Here is a 17,315-nt window from a genome sequence, read left to right as displayed (position 1 = left end):
TCCCACAAGAATTATTTATGAAAGAGCTGGCTTTCCTTTGCCCCCTCTAAATTCAACGCAGTCAGTCTCAAACTGGCCCATTACAGGAACATCACTGGTAATGTATTATAGAAAAGATGAAGTACTAGCCTGCAGTAGCAAGTAGCACTGCAGGTTGGCCGAGTTTTTATATTGCCATGCAATCCGGGTTCTTTTTCAAGGTGCATTAAGCCTTGAAATGTTCTAAAAACAGCAGGGGGGCCCATTACTGGTACTGGTATGGCTTACTGTTTAAGCACTCAGGCAAGATTTCCAAAGGGCGTGAAAATGTCAATGGTAGGAATGATTTTCATTGCAACTGTGTATCATTCTTGTGTAACAACATACTTGTGAATAAAGTGGAGTTTAATACAGAACAAACTGATGCTATAGGAAAAGATTGTATGATCCGCACACCATTCCTTGCTGGTGAAGGTTAATATTTTATCCTCCAGTTTGCTCATTCAGTAGAAATAATTCTCCACAAAATTGGTGATTTAATGTCCAAGGACACTTTTTAAGCCTTCTGATTGAAACGTGTCTTTTAATTGTCCTTCAGTCACATCCTCTTAACTGTGTTCATGCTTCACCCCTTAGAATTAGCCAGAACACTTTGACAAGTACATTTTGCTGGTTAGAATTTCTGCTATTTCTGCCATCTTTATGGCTCTATAATGTACACTTTGTAAATCAGTATATACCTTAGTGACGAGGTGTGAGAGAGATAAACACAACAAACACTTATTGGATAAGAGATTTTTTTTACCTGTGATGTGGCACCATGTTGGACAAAACAGTAGCATTTCATTAAGGGAAGGTAGTCACTCCGGGGCTCCTTCATTAATCACTCTGGTGCGTTTGGTAGTTACAGACAATGGAAACAGCTCTTGCTTTGATGGTGACGGTGGTTAAGTGATAGGGGCAGTATGGGCTGAGAGCCTCTAAATAAGGAGAGAAGCTGCGGGGTGAAGTCCTCTTGTTGCAGGATTATACTGTCTACAGTACAAAGTCTGTAGTTCAGTCCGTCAGAGCGTCTGGCACACGGACAGAATGAGTCCAGAGCACTCTGCTATGATACACATCAACATGTTTGGTTGGACTCTCATCAGTCGTCGAAGGCGATTTGTGGTGCTGGTAGACTGGGTGATGAGCGAAGATGAGAAAAAAGTGTGTGTGTGTGTGTGTGTGTGTGTGTGTGTGTGTGTGTGTGTGTGTGTGTGTGTGTGTGTGTGCGTGTGTGTGTGTGTGTGTGCGTGCACATGTGCGGTGGTGTCGCTGGGAGGGGTGGGGTTTGGAGACGGGGGGTGGACAAGTGAGTGTCGTTGATGGCACTGTGGTCCTCAGAGCGTCCATCTGTGAAACACAGTGGGAGGAGAGTTAGACTGAGTCACCCAGCAAGGCTGTTTCTTCTTAAGTCTGTGCATGAGTCCAAGCACAGTGCTCTTGGATACACTTTAGTTTAATTACGTCGAGGAGTGCATCATTAAATTGTAGTACTGTATTGAATAAGTCCCTTGACATGATAGATTTGCCAATCCCATACTGAAGTTCATATAAGCAAGACAAACAAAAAACAAAAAGGATTTGTTTCTATAAAATGGGAATAACTTTGACCCCATCCCCTACAACATTATGCTCCTATACAACTAACCTGCAATTACGTTTCCAGGGAAACAAACAATGAAACAACTTGGTTAGGTTTAGTATAACGTATAACATCACAGTTAGGCTTAAAATGTGTCGTTTGGATGCCTCATTTTAAAGAGGCCCTATTTTCCTTTTTGGAATTTTCCCTCTCCTGTAGTGTGTTATAAAGGTTTATGTGCAAGATAATGGTTTGCAAAGGATAACATCCTTAGTTCCCTCCAGAGGGAGTTTCTCTCCCACTATGTATTTCTGATATGTCAAAAACACTTTGGTGAATAAATGTGTTTCCTTTTGAAACGTAAATGACAAGGCAGTTTTATTGAATGTGAACACAATTTTAAGGAGACCAGACTAACGAGGGACACCAAACTGCCATTTCAAGTTAAGTGGAAGAAAAGAGCATGTACAGTACAAAAATGACACAAAATCACTTAAAAACTCTGAGGATGAAATTGTAAAACATGCACATTTTCAGAAGGGCTTCCTAATTTTGGGTTTATTATCTACAGTACGTGCAATCAGTATCAGCTTGAGGGCACTTTGGGGCAAATAAAGAAGTAATTATTCAGCGCCTGCTCCTCTGGTGGCATACATTTTACATAGTGTTTTAGATCATTCATAATGAATGCCTTGTGATATGGCAGACAAGGGAATAAGGTGCGATAGGTGAGAGAGCATATATTTTGCATTCTTTAATATCACTTATCAAATATTGTGTATCTTTAGGTACCTGAAGGTTACATAAAACATTTTCTCAGCTGCTGGTTTGCTTTTAGCAGTACTAACGGTGCATGTGGCTTGATTTCCATCGTTTGTAGTTACTAATTACTCTAATTCATAGTGCTCGCCTCATGTTACCATAACTTCAATTGCTCTTCAATTGCTCTTGAATACAATCTCATTTAATTACCAACTCGGGGAGTGCATCATTAAATTTGGCATCAATGTGTTGAATATATCCTGTTTCATGATAGACTTCCCTGTTCTGAGGCCATAGAGGTAATCTGCCTGTGACAGTAAATTAACAAGTAAAATGGGAGCAATGTGCCAGATAATGAGGAAAAAATGTGATATTAATGTTTTGGCAGAACATACACTCTAGAAGAAATGCACTAAAATAAAAACTACAACAACAAAACAAAGCAGGTATTTTACCCTTTATTATGCAAATGTTCAGGTAGTATGTTGTTCCTCTACCTTCAAAAAACTCTTTCTTTGTCTCGTACTGCCTGTGCTGCAGCACTTCTTTTCAGCCTGTGTCTGTCTGCTCTGATTGGTTAGCTGGCCAACTCTGTTGTAATTGGTCAACGGCTTGGAGAGGTCCCACCCCTTAGCCATATAAAGTACAATGTGGTAGAGTACTAGCTAATTGCAGCACTAATGTTACGCAGTGATGTCTCAGAAGTAAACAAAGGAGTCCAATGGAGGCTTTGGTAGAGAATTTCAGAGAAACTTTGAGATTGTAGCCTTTGCTAATTATTTAATATATAATCGTTATTGAGTTTTGTATATGTAATATGTTAATTAATGTCCCTGCGAGTGCAAGTGATATTCAACAACATCAGATGGTAAGACTAAACATCAATACTGAACAACTTGTTAAGGAACATTTTGGAAGTAAAGGAGATCATTTCTTCAAAGACACATGCTGGGAAGATATTTGAAACAAGAATTTGTCTAATCTTTAAAGGGTAACCCACTGTGAATTACAAAATGTCAATGAATAATTTTTGAAAACACACATTGCACATACAGAAAATTGTTTGTGGAAGCACAGTGGAGTGAACCCACCTTATTTGTTTTGATTGCGGATTCGCAGACACCTCCTCTTTAGCGGCGGCTCCAGCTCGGGGCTCCCATCCGCTGATAAAGGAGCACTGATGGAGCAGGACAGGATGGCCGTCTTGTCAGCGCCGGGCTTTGGCACAGGCTGGATGACAACACAGCCTCCGGTGGACAGCAGCGGCAAGGCGTAGGCGTGTTCACCCTCCTCTGCGTTGGAGTCAGGATCAGGCTTACCCTCAACCGCTTCCGCCATCTCGTCTTGCAATGAGTCCCGCTTCCCCGGCTCCCAATCTCCAACTCCAACCGAGCAATTGTTCTCTTTCAGTGCCTCATGCTCAAGGTCACCGTTGGCTGGCTGTGCCTCCCCTTCTCCTGCCACACTGTTTCCCTCAGGGTAAGACTCAAAGGCAGGAGGGAGAAGCGGATGCCACCCTGAACCATTGACTATGACATTACACGGGGTAGCAGGGTTAGTTTGGAGGTGGGGTGGGGTTTGGGTCCATAGTGTGCTTGGCAAGGATAGTGTGGTAGGGTTAGAAATACAGGGATTTAGCTGGCTCACTGTTGGGTCATCATGGCAAGAAGGGCTGCTGTAGCTGGAGGGAGGACCTGATGATTCCAGTGTGTTTAGTTGTGTGGCCCCTTCCAGCTCCATAGCACTGAGGAAGCCCTGTGAGAGGGCCCTTTCTCCCCCATCACAACTCCCCTTCCTTTCCCAACTCAGCCCAGCAGCTGATGGAGATCTTGAATCAGTCTCTGCCTCTACTTTGACCTGGACCCCTGGTAGCATCCTCTGAATTACCTGCTGTTGGCACGTCCTCTGGCCCACGGTTAGATCAATCACCCCGTCCGTGGGTCCGGGGCAGGTGGTTGGACACAGGTTGCCTGAATTGTCCTCTGCCTTCACAGTCAAGTCCACCATCCCCGTCCTGCTTCTCTCTGAGTGTGCAGGAGAGAGACGCTCTACACCTGCTGGCTCTACTTTGTGCTCCGCTCTGTCCCCTCCAGAGGAACCTGGAGAGTGAGGCCCCGAAGCTGAAGATTCTGAGGACTCTGTAGCACTGCGGAAGGGGCCACTGCTCTCCGGCTTGTCCCTTGAAGCTCTAGGGTTGTAGGGAATAGGGATTGGAATAGGAATTGGGACTGGTAAGGGTACAATGACAGGGTAAGGGACCAAGAGAGTTGGCGGGGGTACCAATGGGGATAGAGATGGCATGCCAAAATTCATCATTGGGGGCATAGGAAACCGTCCATTGGGCATCATATTGACTGGGGGAAAAGGAGGGAAGCCTGGCATGGAGAAACCGGGGTGGGGGGGCATCATGCCAGGGTTGGGGTTAGATGAGGGGTGAACATGTGGAGACATCTGAGGCCTGTGCATTGGGCTCGACGCTGGACCCATGGTCCTCGGAGGTGGACCAATACCAGGGATCATAGGGTTTGACAGGGGGCTATGGGGCCCCCCTGGGTGGGCAGATGGCCGAAGATATGATGGACGCATCTGCTGCATCATTTGATGCTCCATGAACAGGGGCAGGGGCATAGGTCCCCGAGGTGTCATCACCATTGGAGGGCTACCAGGAGGAACCCCGACAGGTGGGTGCAAAGTCAGACCAGGCGGAGGGTGGAGTGTGGGGCTCTCGTGGGGTCTGGGTGTGGGGATCTTGGAGGAGGACGGGGAGCAGACAGCTGCTGAGTCTGAGGGGGAGGTGGCAGAAGAAGTGGAAGGGGCCATTGCAGAGGCGGTTGACGGCCCCCCTGGCGAGGGAGCTTTACGCCGGAGGTCTGTTAACGGCGTTCCCCAAGATTCAGGAGTAAGCAGCTGCACCCCTCCACTACACTCCATCTTACCATCACCTCCTCCCCCATGTCCTGGGTTACACAACGCTCCTGGCAGCGCAGCCTGGGTCTCCTTGTAGAAAATGTCCATCTTGTATTGGTTCAGGCATTTGGCACTGCAGAACTGCAGCCTCCGCTCACCAGCACCAAAGTCCAGGTACTCCTTAGTGTGGCGGATATGTTTGCACCAGTCACAAACCTGTAGCAGAAAACACACACAGTATACACACTGAATCAGCACTTGTCGCTCTGCATACGAAATATTTGTTTTTGAATAAATACAATTTAATCTCCTCTGAGGTACAATGATAAGCAAATGCTTAGCCTCCAAACCATCTGTAGATTTAAAAATATACAATATACTTTTTAAGAAAACTAATGCTGTTTGCAAATACTTTGAATGTACAGTATATCAAGAGCAAACAGTTACGTAAGTGTGTGTGTGTGTGTGTGTGTGTGTGTGTGTGTGTGTGTGTGTGTGTGTGTGTGTGTGTGTGTGTGTGTGTGTGTGTGTGTGTGTGTGTACATTTCCGAAAATTGTTAGATACAGAGAGCTAAATGTGCACAATGCCAATCCGCTGCTAAGTGGTATTAAAATGACGTTGTGTTTAACTTCCTGTCCTAACAAGGAATGCCCATTTACACCTTACTTTGGCAATTAAAGCACTTCCAGTCCCATTTAACCACAACCAAAGCACAACAAACTAAAAGATATTTCATAAAGAGAAAAGTCTTTAAGTGTATGGTATTGTGTTTGATGCAGCATTGTGTTGTTGGTTGGCAATGTTACAATCTTTTTAAACGAGTATAGCCTCAAAAGACCAGAATGCAATGCACCTATCTTTTTGAAATTTTTTCAAGCATGTTTTAGAAACTTTTTACTCAGAAAAGTGCATAAGATTAATATTTGTTTCTGCAATACATTTCAAATTAAAGCTCTCATCTTTCAGAACGTTGTGATTTAAGTGATCTGTGATCTCTTCTGTATGCAGAGGGAAAACAAGAGGAGGCTAAATTGAAAAGTTGTCTTTCTGGTAGTGGCAAGGATCCCAAAACATCCGGCTGCACTGTTTCATCACTGTTATACACCTTTGCAGCACAAAAAATGCACATTTTCCTTCGGGAAGCAAATGAATGTGACCCTGGTACAGCAGATAAGAGTGGGCGAGCCCCGAACACGGCGTTACTCGTCAGGCCACACACAGCTCACTCTGTCAGCTCTGGGAGGAGTGGCAGGTCCTCGCCGGAGATAATTAAGGCATTAATCAGTTGTCAGACCCCTCAACGACATCCATCTATCACATGGACCCTTAAGCCCCCCTGCTGAATCTTAATAAGTTGCAACCGGAAGGTGGATAAACTCCCCTTTTGCATGCTGCATTGCAACATTGGTTTAATCGGCAGGATCCTGTCTGGCAGCTGCTGAAAGACAGTGGACTCACATGCACTGTTCGGGCAGATGCACTGTAACACTGGCCAGGATTTCAAAGGCATACATAGCATGCTGTCCTGTAGCTGCTACACATGTAAAACATCAGGTTCCCAGCATATTTTATGAGTTTAAAAGAAGATTGTCGGCTGGATCAGCTCTAAAAGTGTTAGAGTTCTGCATTTGTTATTATCCACTATGCAGTGTCACTCAGGATGGATAACTTGCAAAATGCAATAGATTCTGACTCATGAAGGGAGCTCAGGGCAAGCAGCTGGAGAACATAAGGAATCAAAGCGAAAACACATCAGAGACTGGACTACACTCAAACAGCACGCTCCAGCATCTCTTCAGCATGTTTTAACTGCCCATTTAGTCCTGGCTAATTCAATGAGCCATGACTGAGTAAAAGTCAAAAAGGTGCTCCTGCAACTTGAGTTTGGCCCAGGATATTTTCAATAATAAATGTGCTGAAATTTTTCCTCGACTCAGAAAGACAGATGGAGAGCACTTAACGACTTTCTGCACCGCAAGTGAAATTTCACTGCGCATTACGCTAATGGAGTTGTGCTTTCTCTCCCTTCACTCGCGCACTCTCTCTCTCCACCACTACACAGATGTTTGCAGTTGAATGTAATTACGGTCATTTATTTTGATCGTGGCCAACGAAGCGGCGTCGGCGTTGCCGTTTAACCGTTTGCATTACAGCAATTATCGTGCTTGCAAACAAGTGCAACCACCTCGGCAGTCATCGTTTTTCTTCCTCTTCTCAAAGGGCCAGTGACGAGTCCGGTGACATTTAAGATAATGCACGAGCTAGTTTTATTGTCTGTTTAAATAAACAATTAAGGTAAGATGATGATCCGAGACGTTTTAGGTGTTAATGGATTGGATGAAAGACTCTTAAATTGAATGAGCGCGTTGTGGACCGACAGGTTGCAGATGAGGATGAATAAGTTTCCGGCAGTGAAGATGTGCAGATGTTAAACCGATTGCAGAGGATGTGGACAATTTAGATAATGAAGAGGAAGAAGAGGAGGCGGCTGCTGAGGGTTAAGAGGCTGGCGGGTTTCAGGCGGCGCAGAGATTGTAAGGTTTCCCCAAGAGTGCTTGAAGTGGTTTTATATGTAGAATGAAGAGGTTCAAGCAGTAGACGTGCATAAAGGGAAAGGCTTGTATATCACCCCCCTATTAAGGTTGATATGTGATTCTTTTGACCCTTCTCAGATTGCTGCTATAATCACATAACACAAGGATTAAACCCCAGGAAAATGAACCAGGTGCTTGGAGTGAGCCAGTCGCTTCTTTTTAGTCAAATTGTCTCACACTCCAAAACAATCTGTGGCAAAGTATCCACTCTTGACAATTCTAGTCTGTCAATGATGGCAAACGGAAACACAGGGCTTGTGGATTGAGTCCAAACAAAACTAGATTATGTAGCGAGAGGCTGCCATTTTAAAGCACCTGGTCCATTAGAAAGAAAACTGAATAAAGCTTCCACTTACACAAGAAAATTTAAGTTTGGCAGAGCTTAACAGACCATCTGCAACATGTGGACTTGTGACTATGATTAGCCAAGATATCAGTTTACATTGTCCTCATTTATTGGAATATCTATCATGGTGGTTATAATTACCTGGCTTACAAAAAGGGCAAACATATCTGGTTCAAATCCTTTTCCAGTGTTTTTTTTAATTGTTTTATTGGCTACACTACCTGATGTCTTCATTAAAACCTGAGTGGAGCATGAAAAGTTTAAGCTGCAGATTAAAGCCAAAGAAGAAGAAAGCTGCACTTCGTGTAAAGCCACTCTTATCACAGGCAGCCATCACCATCGGTCATTAAAGATGTGACAAACAAAGGCCATTCTCACTCTGCCTAGTGAAGCTCTATCGCACTATATTTAACAGCACACGTTCACGCACGCACAGTGAGTAAAATATCTCCCCTGTAAGAATGATGAGACAGACGGTGGATTGTGTTTGAATGTCATTGCAGCAGACTGAGACCAAATATTTCTTTTAGCATGCAAGTGCCTTAGCTTTTACAGGTGGGACATCTTTACCAAAGCAAACGTTTGACATTTTGGGAAATATGGAAATTCATTTTCTTGTAGATCCTTTCTGTATATCAGGGATGCACCGATACATCGGTGAGACATCGGCCGATGTTAGTCCTATGTACCACCATCGGCACATCGGTAAAATAAGGGGACATCACCGATGGCAGTCGCCGATGTTTATGTTTTGCTACGTGAACGGGAGAAGTCGCATTAGCGTCATTGTTTTTAAATCTGATGGACCAAATCTGAAGTCAGGGCATAATTTTAAAGGATTAGAACAGTGACTGTAGGTCTGCCTTAACTTTAAAGTCATTCGGGCATGCACACACGTATCCCCCACTCTCTCTCTTAAAGGGATAGGCTGCCGTCTGCGTTGTGCTACCATTACAGGTTACATAGTAAAACATCGGCCATCGGTATCGGCAAAAATGTTATTCTTAACATCGGTATCGGCCGACATTTTTGCAATCGGTGCATCCCTAGTAGATATATATATATATATATATATATATATATATATATATATATATATATATGAGGCTATGAGCTTTGTTAGTTTGTTTTTAGCATATTAGCATTAAGACTGGAAAATAGATCCAGTCCAGAGATGATAAAAATCAACGCCTGTAAAGCTCACCTGCTGTTTGTCTGGCAACCTATCAGCATTAGTTAGGTAAACTACTTTAATTTACATTCATTTTTCTGGTACCATGCACAAAAAACAACACAACAAGGACATAAACTACTTTAGATTAGCTTATTTCTGTCTGAAGTCACTCGCTTGCTGTTCCCTGCCAGTTTCAGTCTTTGTTTAGCCAAGCTAACCTTCTGCTCTCTGTAGCTTCATATTCAACTTAAGTTTAGGTTTATCTTCGACCAATGTCTTTAAGTCTTTTTTGTGGATCTTGCCACTATTTTTATCAGCTGTGATAACCCAAATATTTTCAGAGTCTGAGACCTGACACAAAACAATGTTAAAATATAAAAGTCCAATTGGGTAAAACATGAGCAGTCAGACAATCAGAATTAAAAATGAGGTTATTTAAACAACAATATTTATAGGTCAAATAAATGTTAGCTTAACTGTTGCAAATGCTAAGGTGTCCTAACAACAACAACAGCAAGTACAATAGGTCAAGTTCAGCTTATACTTTTAAATTAAGTTTTTTTATCCAAATTAGTTTGGCTAACCTGATGAGTTTAACGTTAATACAGAATGAATGCTATAAAAAGTATGGTTAAAATGAAAAAACGAGCAATGTCGTACCAATCATGAATCATACTTTGATCTCATTTAAAGCATATGTTAGTGGTGTAATATTCCATTGACTTTTCCGTTGTGATGAAGGGTTCACCAACTTTTCTTTTTGTTGTACAACCTATGTAATATATATATCAGATTGCTCAAAAATACCCCAGAAAATACCCAATCACATAAATTAGGTTCCTTGCATAATAACTACTAATCCCCAACAGAAGTCACTGAATATAATGTATAATGAAAATGAGCAAAGCAAATGATTACATATGAAAAAAGTTCAACTTAAATGTGTGCAAACTTTATGTAAAACATGAGTATCTCGTGTACTGTGTGTTAATTCTTGGTCTGACTTGAATCTGAAGGCTAATGTATACTTCTACAGAAAAGCCTAAGATGAACATCTATTAACATGTCAGAAAGAAATTAGTTGAAAATGATACACTTTTAACAAAGAACAACATCAAGACATATTTGTGCAATAGCTATCAAGCTTAAACTCTATCTGGTGTTAAATGTTTATGGTCCTTACAAGCACATCGCTGTTTGTCTTGAAGACAAGCCTGGGCGTGTCCTGAGTAAAGCTGTGCTGGGGTAATTTCCCACCGAGGCCATCGTCGTCTCTCGCCTGGGGGGGAGAAATAATGGCTGCTTTTTACGAATGGACAAAATAAACAGGTGAACAGAGGCAACAAGGAAACTCAGAAATGGAAAACAACAGTGAGAAAGATGAACATAAATGGTGACTTTAAAATGGGTGAACAGTCATTGGTTTGTGGACAAACCAATCAACAGGGTTCTCTGAAACAAAAATCTATTTGTGTGTGTGTGTGTGTGTGTGTGTGTGTGTGTGTGTGTGTGTGTGTGTGTGTGTGTGTGTGTGTGTGTGTGTGTGTGTGTGTGTGTGTGTGTTTACATGCATGTGCAGGTTGAGGAGTGTGCAAGACATTGAGTTTACACATTCAAAGTGCTGCCTATTATCACAGCAATGTGTGTTCATTGAAACAGATTTAGTCCAGATAAAAATTAAAAATTAAACACATTTAAAATAAATTTTAAAAAACATAGTGATCCCGCTACACTAACGTGAAGAATTTTAAATATATGGAAGGTATGGAAGACAGTCCCTAACTCTTCAGTAATAGTTGTTAACGTGTCTTGTATTTCCCCAATTAACTCAATGGGAAGTTAGATACCATATTTAAAAGGTCCTGTAAACCAACAGTTATACTTTTGTAGGATATGTGATTTTGTTTTCCACATGTTTGAAATTGAATACGCACCAAACAAAATGACAATGTGTCTGACTGTTTGTTGGTTTGAATGAATGTAATATTGTTGTAAAAATTCAAACACTGTGCTTGTTTTGGGGCTTTTTCGGGGGTGAACAGGGAAATCTTCTGGTGGGGGTGGGAGAGAAACTCCCTCTAGAGGGAGCTTTGGGATTTTAGCCTTTACAGACCATTTACATGCACAAAAACCTATATAACACACTAAAGGAAAGAGAAAAACCCCAAAGGCAGAATAGGGCCTTTTTAATGTATACTTGTGGAAATAACAGTTGTAGCTTAACTAAGAGAATGTTTGATTTGCTTAAACAGTTGCTGTTGTTGGTTTGATTTCCATGCTATCATATTAGAATACCAAACTCTAAACATTCACACCATCTGAAAAGGAGCAACTTCTCCTGCACTGACTCACTCATTATGCACAGTGTGAAGACTATTACGCCAGGTGTTAGCAAGGAAGTTATTCGAGAAGCTTTGTCTGGCTCCATGCCAAATAACTCCAATGTGTTCCATTGAATGAAACACACAACAAATACCTCAGTGTGAAGTGATTGGTTCATATTTTACGGCCACAGGGCACTGAGGAACGGCTATTAGAAATTGAGATTTCATGTCAATTTAACTTGTTCATCCTGCTGTTTAGAGCCCAGAGCTGACACTCCATGTTGAGCTCATGCCACTAACAGGTGAGTCACTTTGAGTCTTTCTTTCTTATCATATTCACTTTAACTTGCTCGCTTGCAACCTTTCATTTGTAATTTGCCCTCTAGCTCTGCTCATTGCTCAATAGCACCAAAAGACGATATAGTCTACATTTTTTTGTCCAACGACTGATTAGGTTAGCCTCTGTTTCCATCTGCTTCCCTCACCTCCAGCTTGGGTGTCCCATTCCAAGCATCACATAAATCAAATGTGTGCACCATGGAGATTTTCACACATGAACATCACTGACATTTAAAATGGAACGTTTTTTTCCCTTTTTTTTTTCATAAAAAGGTAAAACATAACCGTAGATTATGAGGTCATGTTATCTAGAAGCTGTCTTAATGAACAGTCGGTGTAGGCTGACCTATTGGGCTATTGCCTTTCACCCTCACACGCACAGAAAACCACAAATAGGCACCCTGTCTCGTCAGTTTGAGCACTCAAAGATAGGTAAACGCACATAAACATACGTTAATCTGGGCATGGAGTTGCGGACACACACACACACACACACACACACACACCATTGTGCTATTATTCTGTCTCCAGTTTGTGCTCTGACCCTCTGGCCCCGCGCCAGTTCATTTGCATATTGTACTAATGAGGTGTTGGCACTGTGAACGAGGCGTGAGGCACACAGGGAGCCACACACAGATAAAGGAGATGAGATTAATACAGACAGACAGACAGACAGACAGACAGACGGGAAATGCTGTTTTAAAGCTCATTTTGCTTTTGCTGCTCGATTTGGCCATACAAATTCCTCTGAGATTCCTTATATGAACGTCAGAGTGGGACATCGTCCGCCTCACTCCCCTCTGGCGGCTCCCCCGTCCTGAGAGGACGTCACACCAGCTGCTGCTGCTCTAGCTTCCATCTGGGCACGGATACATGTCCAGGTGTGTGTGCCCGTCACCTGCCAAAAGAGTACCGTTTCCCAAAGAAACACTCTCGTAGGCAGGCTTTCAAAATCCAAAGACAAACAGCCGAGCACAGCAGAGCTCATCCCAGGTCCTGAAACCAAGGTGCAGACCTGGCACTATGTGTATGACAGGCGAGAAAACAACAACCTTCCTAAAAAGACTAATTTGTCTCTACTTCCCATGTGTAAAAGCCATTCGGACTACTAATATGTTATGTATGTTAATATGTTTTTGGTGTAGAAAAAGGTTTTTCTCAACACGGAAAGATCCAAACAATAACAAAAGAAGGAGTTTGGTTGTAGTTTCATCATTGCGGTCAGTTTCTCGCAGAATTAATTCAATGTTTAATGTTCAGGAGTTTTTCATCAGTAGATTTCTCCCCTCCAAACAACCCCCACCAGATGCATACTGTAAATCTGTTAAAAACACTGATTTAATTAGATTGACTTTAAAATGTATTGTTTCTCTGTTTTATCTCCCACATGTCTACTGCAGGTCAATGACACTAATGTTTGTTCAGTTTGTTCTCTGATAACTTTAGATTCAGACGATAAATCCTTCAAGCCATCAAAGAGTCCCTTATGTACTTTTTGGGTTTTTCCTTTCCTGTTGTGTGTTATATAGGTTTTTGTGAATGTAAATGGTCTGCAAAGGATGAAATCCCTGTGTTCCCCTGTGAGTTTCTCTCCCAAACTCTTCCACGACTGTCCTGAAACGCCTCCACTGGACTCCTTTGTTTTTTTCCATAACATAGTGACCATCATAATGTAACACTCACTCTTTTGTCGGCTAGCACTCAAACACATTGTACTTGGTATGTTTAAGGTGGCGGGACATCTCTAAGGGGTTGACCAATCACAAAAGAGCCGACCAGCTAACCAATCAGCGCAGACTGGGCTCTGGTTTCTGACAGAGGGTGAAAAGAGATGCTGCAGCACAGGCAGTATGAGAAAAATAACGAGCTTTTTGAACATTAAAGCAGGGAGACATGTCCCAGTAGAGACACAAAATACAAATATGAAAAACTTAAAAATGAGCATGATAGAGTCCCTTTAAATATATTTTTAAAAGCCAGAAAAATCTAAAAGGTCTATCATGGCAACCACTGATGCATGTATATAGGGGATATTAATTTATTACAGGCGGCCAAATTAAAATGATCTGGGTTAAAATATGTGTGAAATCATTTGATAATGCAAGGTCTAATTTTCACTAGAATTTAAAATCCAGAAATGTTATATAGTCTACTATAATAATGAAAAGTTTATCACACCTACAAATAAAAAAAAAGACAAAGAATGTGTTCATGTGCTTAGCTCCACCTTTACAAACTCAACGCCTAGTTATCCGGGGTAACTTTTAGACTTTATTTGCGCTGGATGGCTGGCAGCTATGAGATAATCACCTTCCTCTCTGTGCCCTGAAGCTGTGTCAGGCAGGCCTCAAGGCTGCTTCTCCTGAGCGGCAATATGCAGACACATTTCTTCACACACACACACACACACACACACACACACACACACACACACACACACACACACACACACACACACACACACACACACACACACACACACACACACACACACACACACACACACACACGAATACAAGACACAGTTACACACGCATGCTCAGAGTCTTCTCTCTTATTCACTTGGCGTGCGTGGCGAGGAGCAGGGAGGCAAGTGTGTGTGTGTGTGTGTGTGTGTGTGTGTGTGTGTGTGTGTGTGTGTGTGTGTGTGTGTGTGTGTGTGTGTGTGTGTGTGTGTGTGTGTGTGTGTGTGTGTGTGTGTGTGTGTTCGAGGTGATGTGACATTTCTGGGCTGACATGAAGCGGCACTCTGCCCCCTCACGCCTGGAGGGAGCTCCCGGGGAAAGACACTGATGGAGGTCTGGGGTCTCCTGGGGGGGATTTCATGGTGTGAACAAAAAGCCCTGCGCTGCGGCAAAAAAAGACTCAAGCTAGCTGCTTTATGCTCTGTTGAACCTTGGGGAAGCAGAAGAGTGTTTACTTGCATGATGTAGAAAGATTTAAGGCACATTTTTAAATATTCACGCATCTTGGGGTGCTTTTCTAAATCAAGAAATTATTATAAATCACCCTGCAGATGACACATGATGACTGTTAACTCAAACAGGATTCTGAACCAGTTCCTCCTCCAGCCGCTTTTCAACCACAACATACCAGCCAACAATCAACCAGTTCTTTTTTTTTTTTTCCTGAGTAATTCAAGCCCGAAAAACTGCTGAACGCAAACCAAACTGCACAGAAAAGCAGATTGTCGGAGGTATTGCAACAGAAACAGGCAACATTTCATCACTTTTCTGTCACAGCAACAGCATCATTTAAAATCAGACCCTAAATGATATGTGAACATCCCTGCGGAGTATGAGGCCGTAGCAAAGCATCCTCACTCTAACCTACACCTGTTTTTTGCCGCTGTGGTTCACACTCAGGGTAGTTCATCATTGCTAATTGCCTAACTTAATCTTGGCACTGTGTCCAATGAGCAAGCATGTTTATCGGTGTATGTGTGGGCGTCAGATAGTGGGAGAAACCGTACGACTGCGTGTAAAAGCGTGACAGTTCAACAGCTTCTGCCTACAGCTGAAAAGCAAAACTCCACCATACATTTAATACCTTTAATCCGAAAAAATGTCAAATATCGCGCTGCTGTAAGTGTCTTTTCTCACATTACTTTCACTGTTGGCGTCTTTCTGACTCAAACTGGGTTTTGCGCAGCATGCAAACCTGTGTCTCGACCAATAGTGGACAGTCCAAAAGTTAATGAAAGTGAGCAGGCTTAGCGAGGTGACAGACATAATAATTATGTAGTGTGAGCATCAAGGAAGCAGCACCTTCCATACAAACTAATCCAGAAGCTTAAGGCATACAGTAAACACGCACATAAGTGATTATCCCCCGTTAAACTATCAATCATCTTTCGCCACACACAAACACACGCTATAATAAAGAGTTATGCAGCAGGGATGTGAGAAAGTAGCAACCAGAGTCACCCTAGGAGGGGATTGGGTTTCATGGATGAGGCAGCTGAAGATATTTCATGCAACATAATGCCAGAGCCATTGCCCCCCCCCACACACACACACACACACACACACACACACACACACACACACACACACACACACACACACACACACACACACACACACACACACACACACACACACACACACACACACACACTCCTCTTCCCCCACGTCTCTTCTCCACAGCACACACACAGACATGAAATACTTCTTTTCAGCCATGACAATATTTTTTTTACAGTTGGAAAAAAAGACAGAAAGCCTGCAGGCCGTGTTGTTGTGGCCAACCTTGTGGGTGCATGAGAAAAGAAACATGTGGGTATCGCTTACACAAATGGCCCGCATGAATGTGCCTGAGCCAGACAAAATATAGAATCCGAGCCTCTGAGGCAGCGCAGGCCTTTCCTGTGTTTGTGATGTTTGAGCATTCTGCTGATGATGGGTGAAGGAAACATCCAACATGGCCGACTGGCTTCTAACAGCAATGAGTGTTAATACAATGACTCCTTTAAACTGTGTGATGTCCTCTGAATCTGTGCAAAAACATTGATGTCATTGATTTACTGTGGTTGCACATCTCTGTACTGCTAATGTATAGATCAAATGATGGTCCATGCGTGAAACTCAGGAGTGGCTCTAGTGGTGGGCCAGGAGGGTCTGTTGTTGTTTTTTTATAATGTAATTTAATATAAGTGTAACTAATTAATTGACACACATTCTGTTACGAAAACAAACACCAATCATGGTATTTTCTGTGGTCTATAACTGCCAGTAAAAACTGTCACAGGACGCAATTATCAATACTATTAAATATGACAGCTTTAGTGTCTCGATTCTGCTATAATTAGAGCAAAACATTTACTTCATTAAGGTCAAATTGCTGCCTAAAGTTAAAAACAGCAATCTGATCTCTTAATCTGACAATAAAAAACTAAAGAAAGTAAAACAAAATTAAAATACTCACTTGACTTTAAATTTCAGTTCCTGAGTAAAATCAAAAGTAAACACATAATATATATCACGAGTGCTCACAATTATCAAAGCCAGTTTCTACAATGTTGAGATGAAAATGAATGTTATCATTTTAATTTGTATAACTTATTATAAAATATTTATGTGGTGGATGTTTTCTTTGGCAGAAATGGGCTTCCATACAATATCTACCTCATTATCAAGATGTCCATTCATTCTAATGATTCTAATATTATTTTGCCTCCAAGTTTCAAATAAGGAAAATCTACAGGGCCGTCCTCAACAGCTTTTTTTTATAAACACTGTCTAACATTCTTTGTAAGGCTAACAA

At 42.2% G+C, this 17,315-nt stretch overlaps 1 protein-coding gene across 1 annotated transcript in view; it reads right to left on the bottom strand.

The window, feature by feature from the left end:
• Positions 1-3,457: 3,457 nt before the first annotated feature.
• The window catches only part of sobpa (sine oculis binding protein homolog (Drosophila) a), a 33,974-nt gene continuing 20,116 nt past the window's right edge, over positions 3,458-17,315 (bottom strand). The window contains 2 exon segments of the mRNA XM_063908872.1: positions 3,458-5,488; positions 10,571-10,666. Of these exon segments, the coding sequence (XP_063764942.1) occupies positions 3,458-5,488; positions 10,571-10,666 (2,127 nt within the window).

This window comes from Eleginops maclovinus, chromosome 19 (genome assembly GCF_036324505.1).
Source record: "Eleginops maclovinus isolate JMC-PN-2008 ecotype Puerto Natales chromosome 19, JC_Emac_rtc_rv5, whole genome shotgun sequence".
NCBI lineage: Eukaryota > Metazoa > Chordata > Actinopteri > Perciformes > Eleginopidae > Eleginops > Eleginops maclovinus.
The sequence above is the reverse complement of the archived record's forward strand: the minus strand, read 5'-3'. Positions and strand labels throughout refer to the sequence as shown.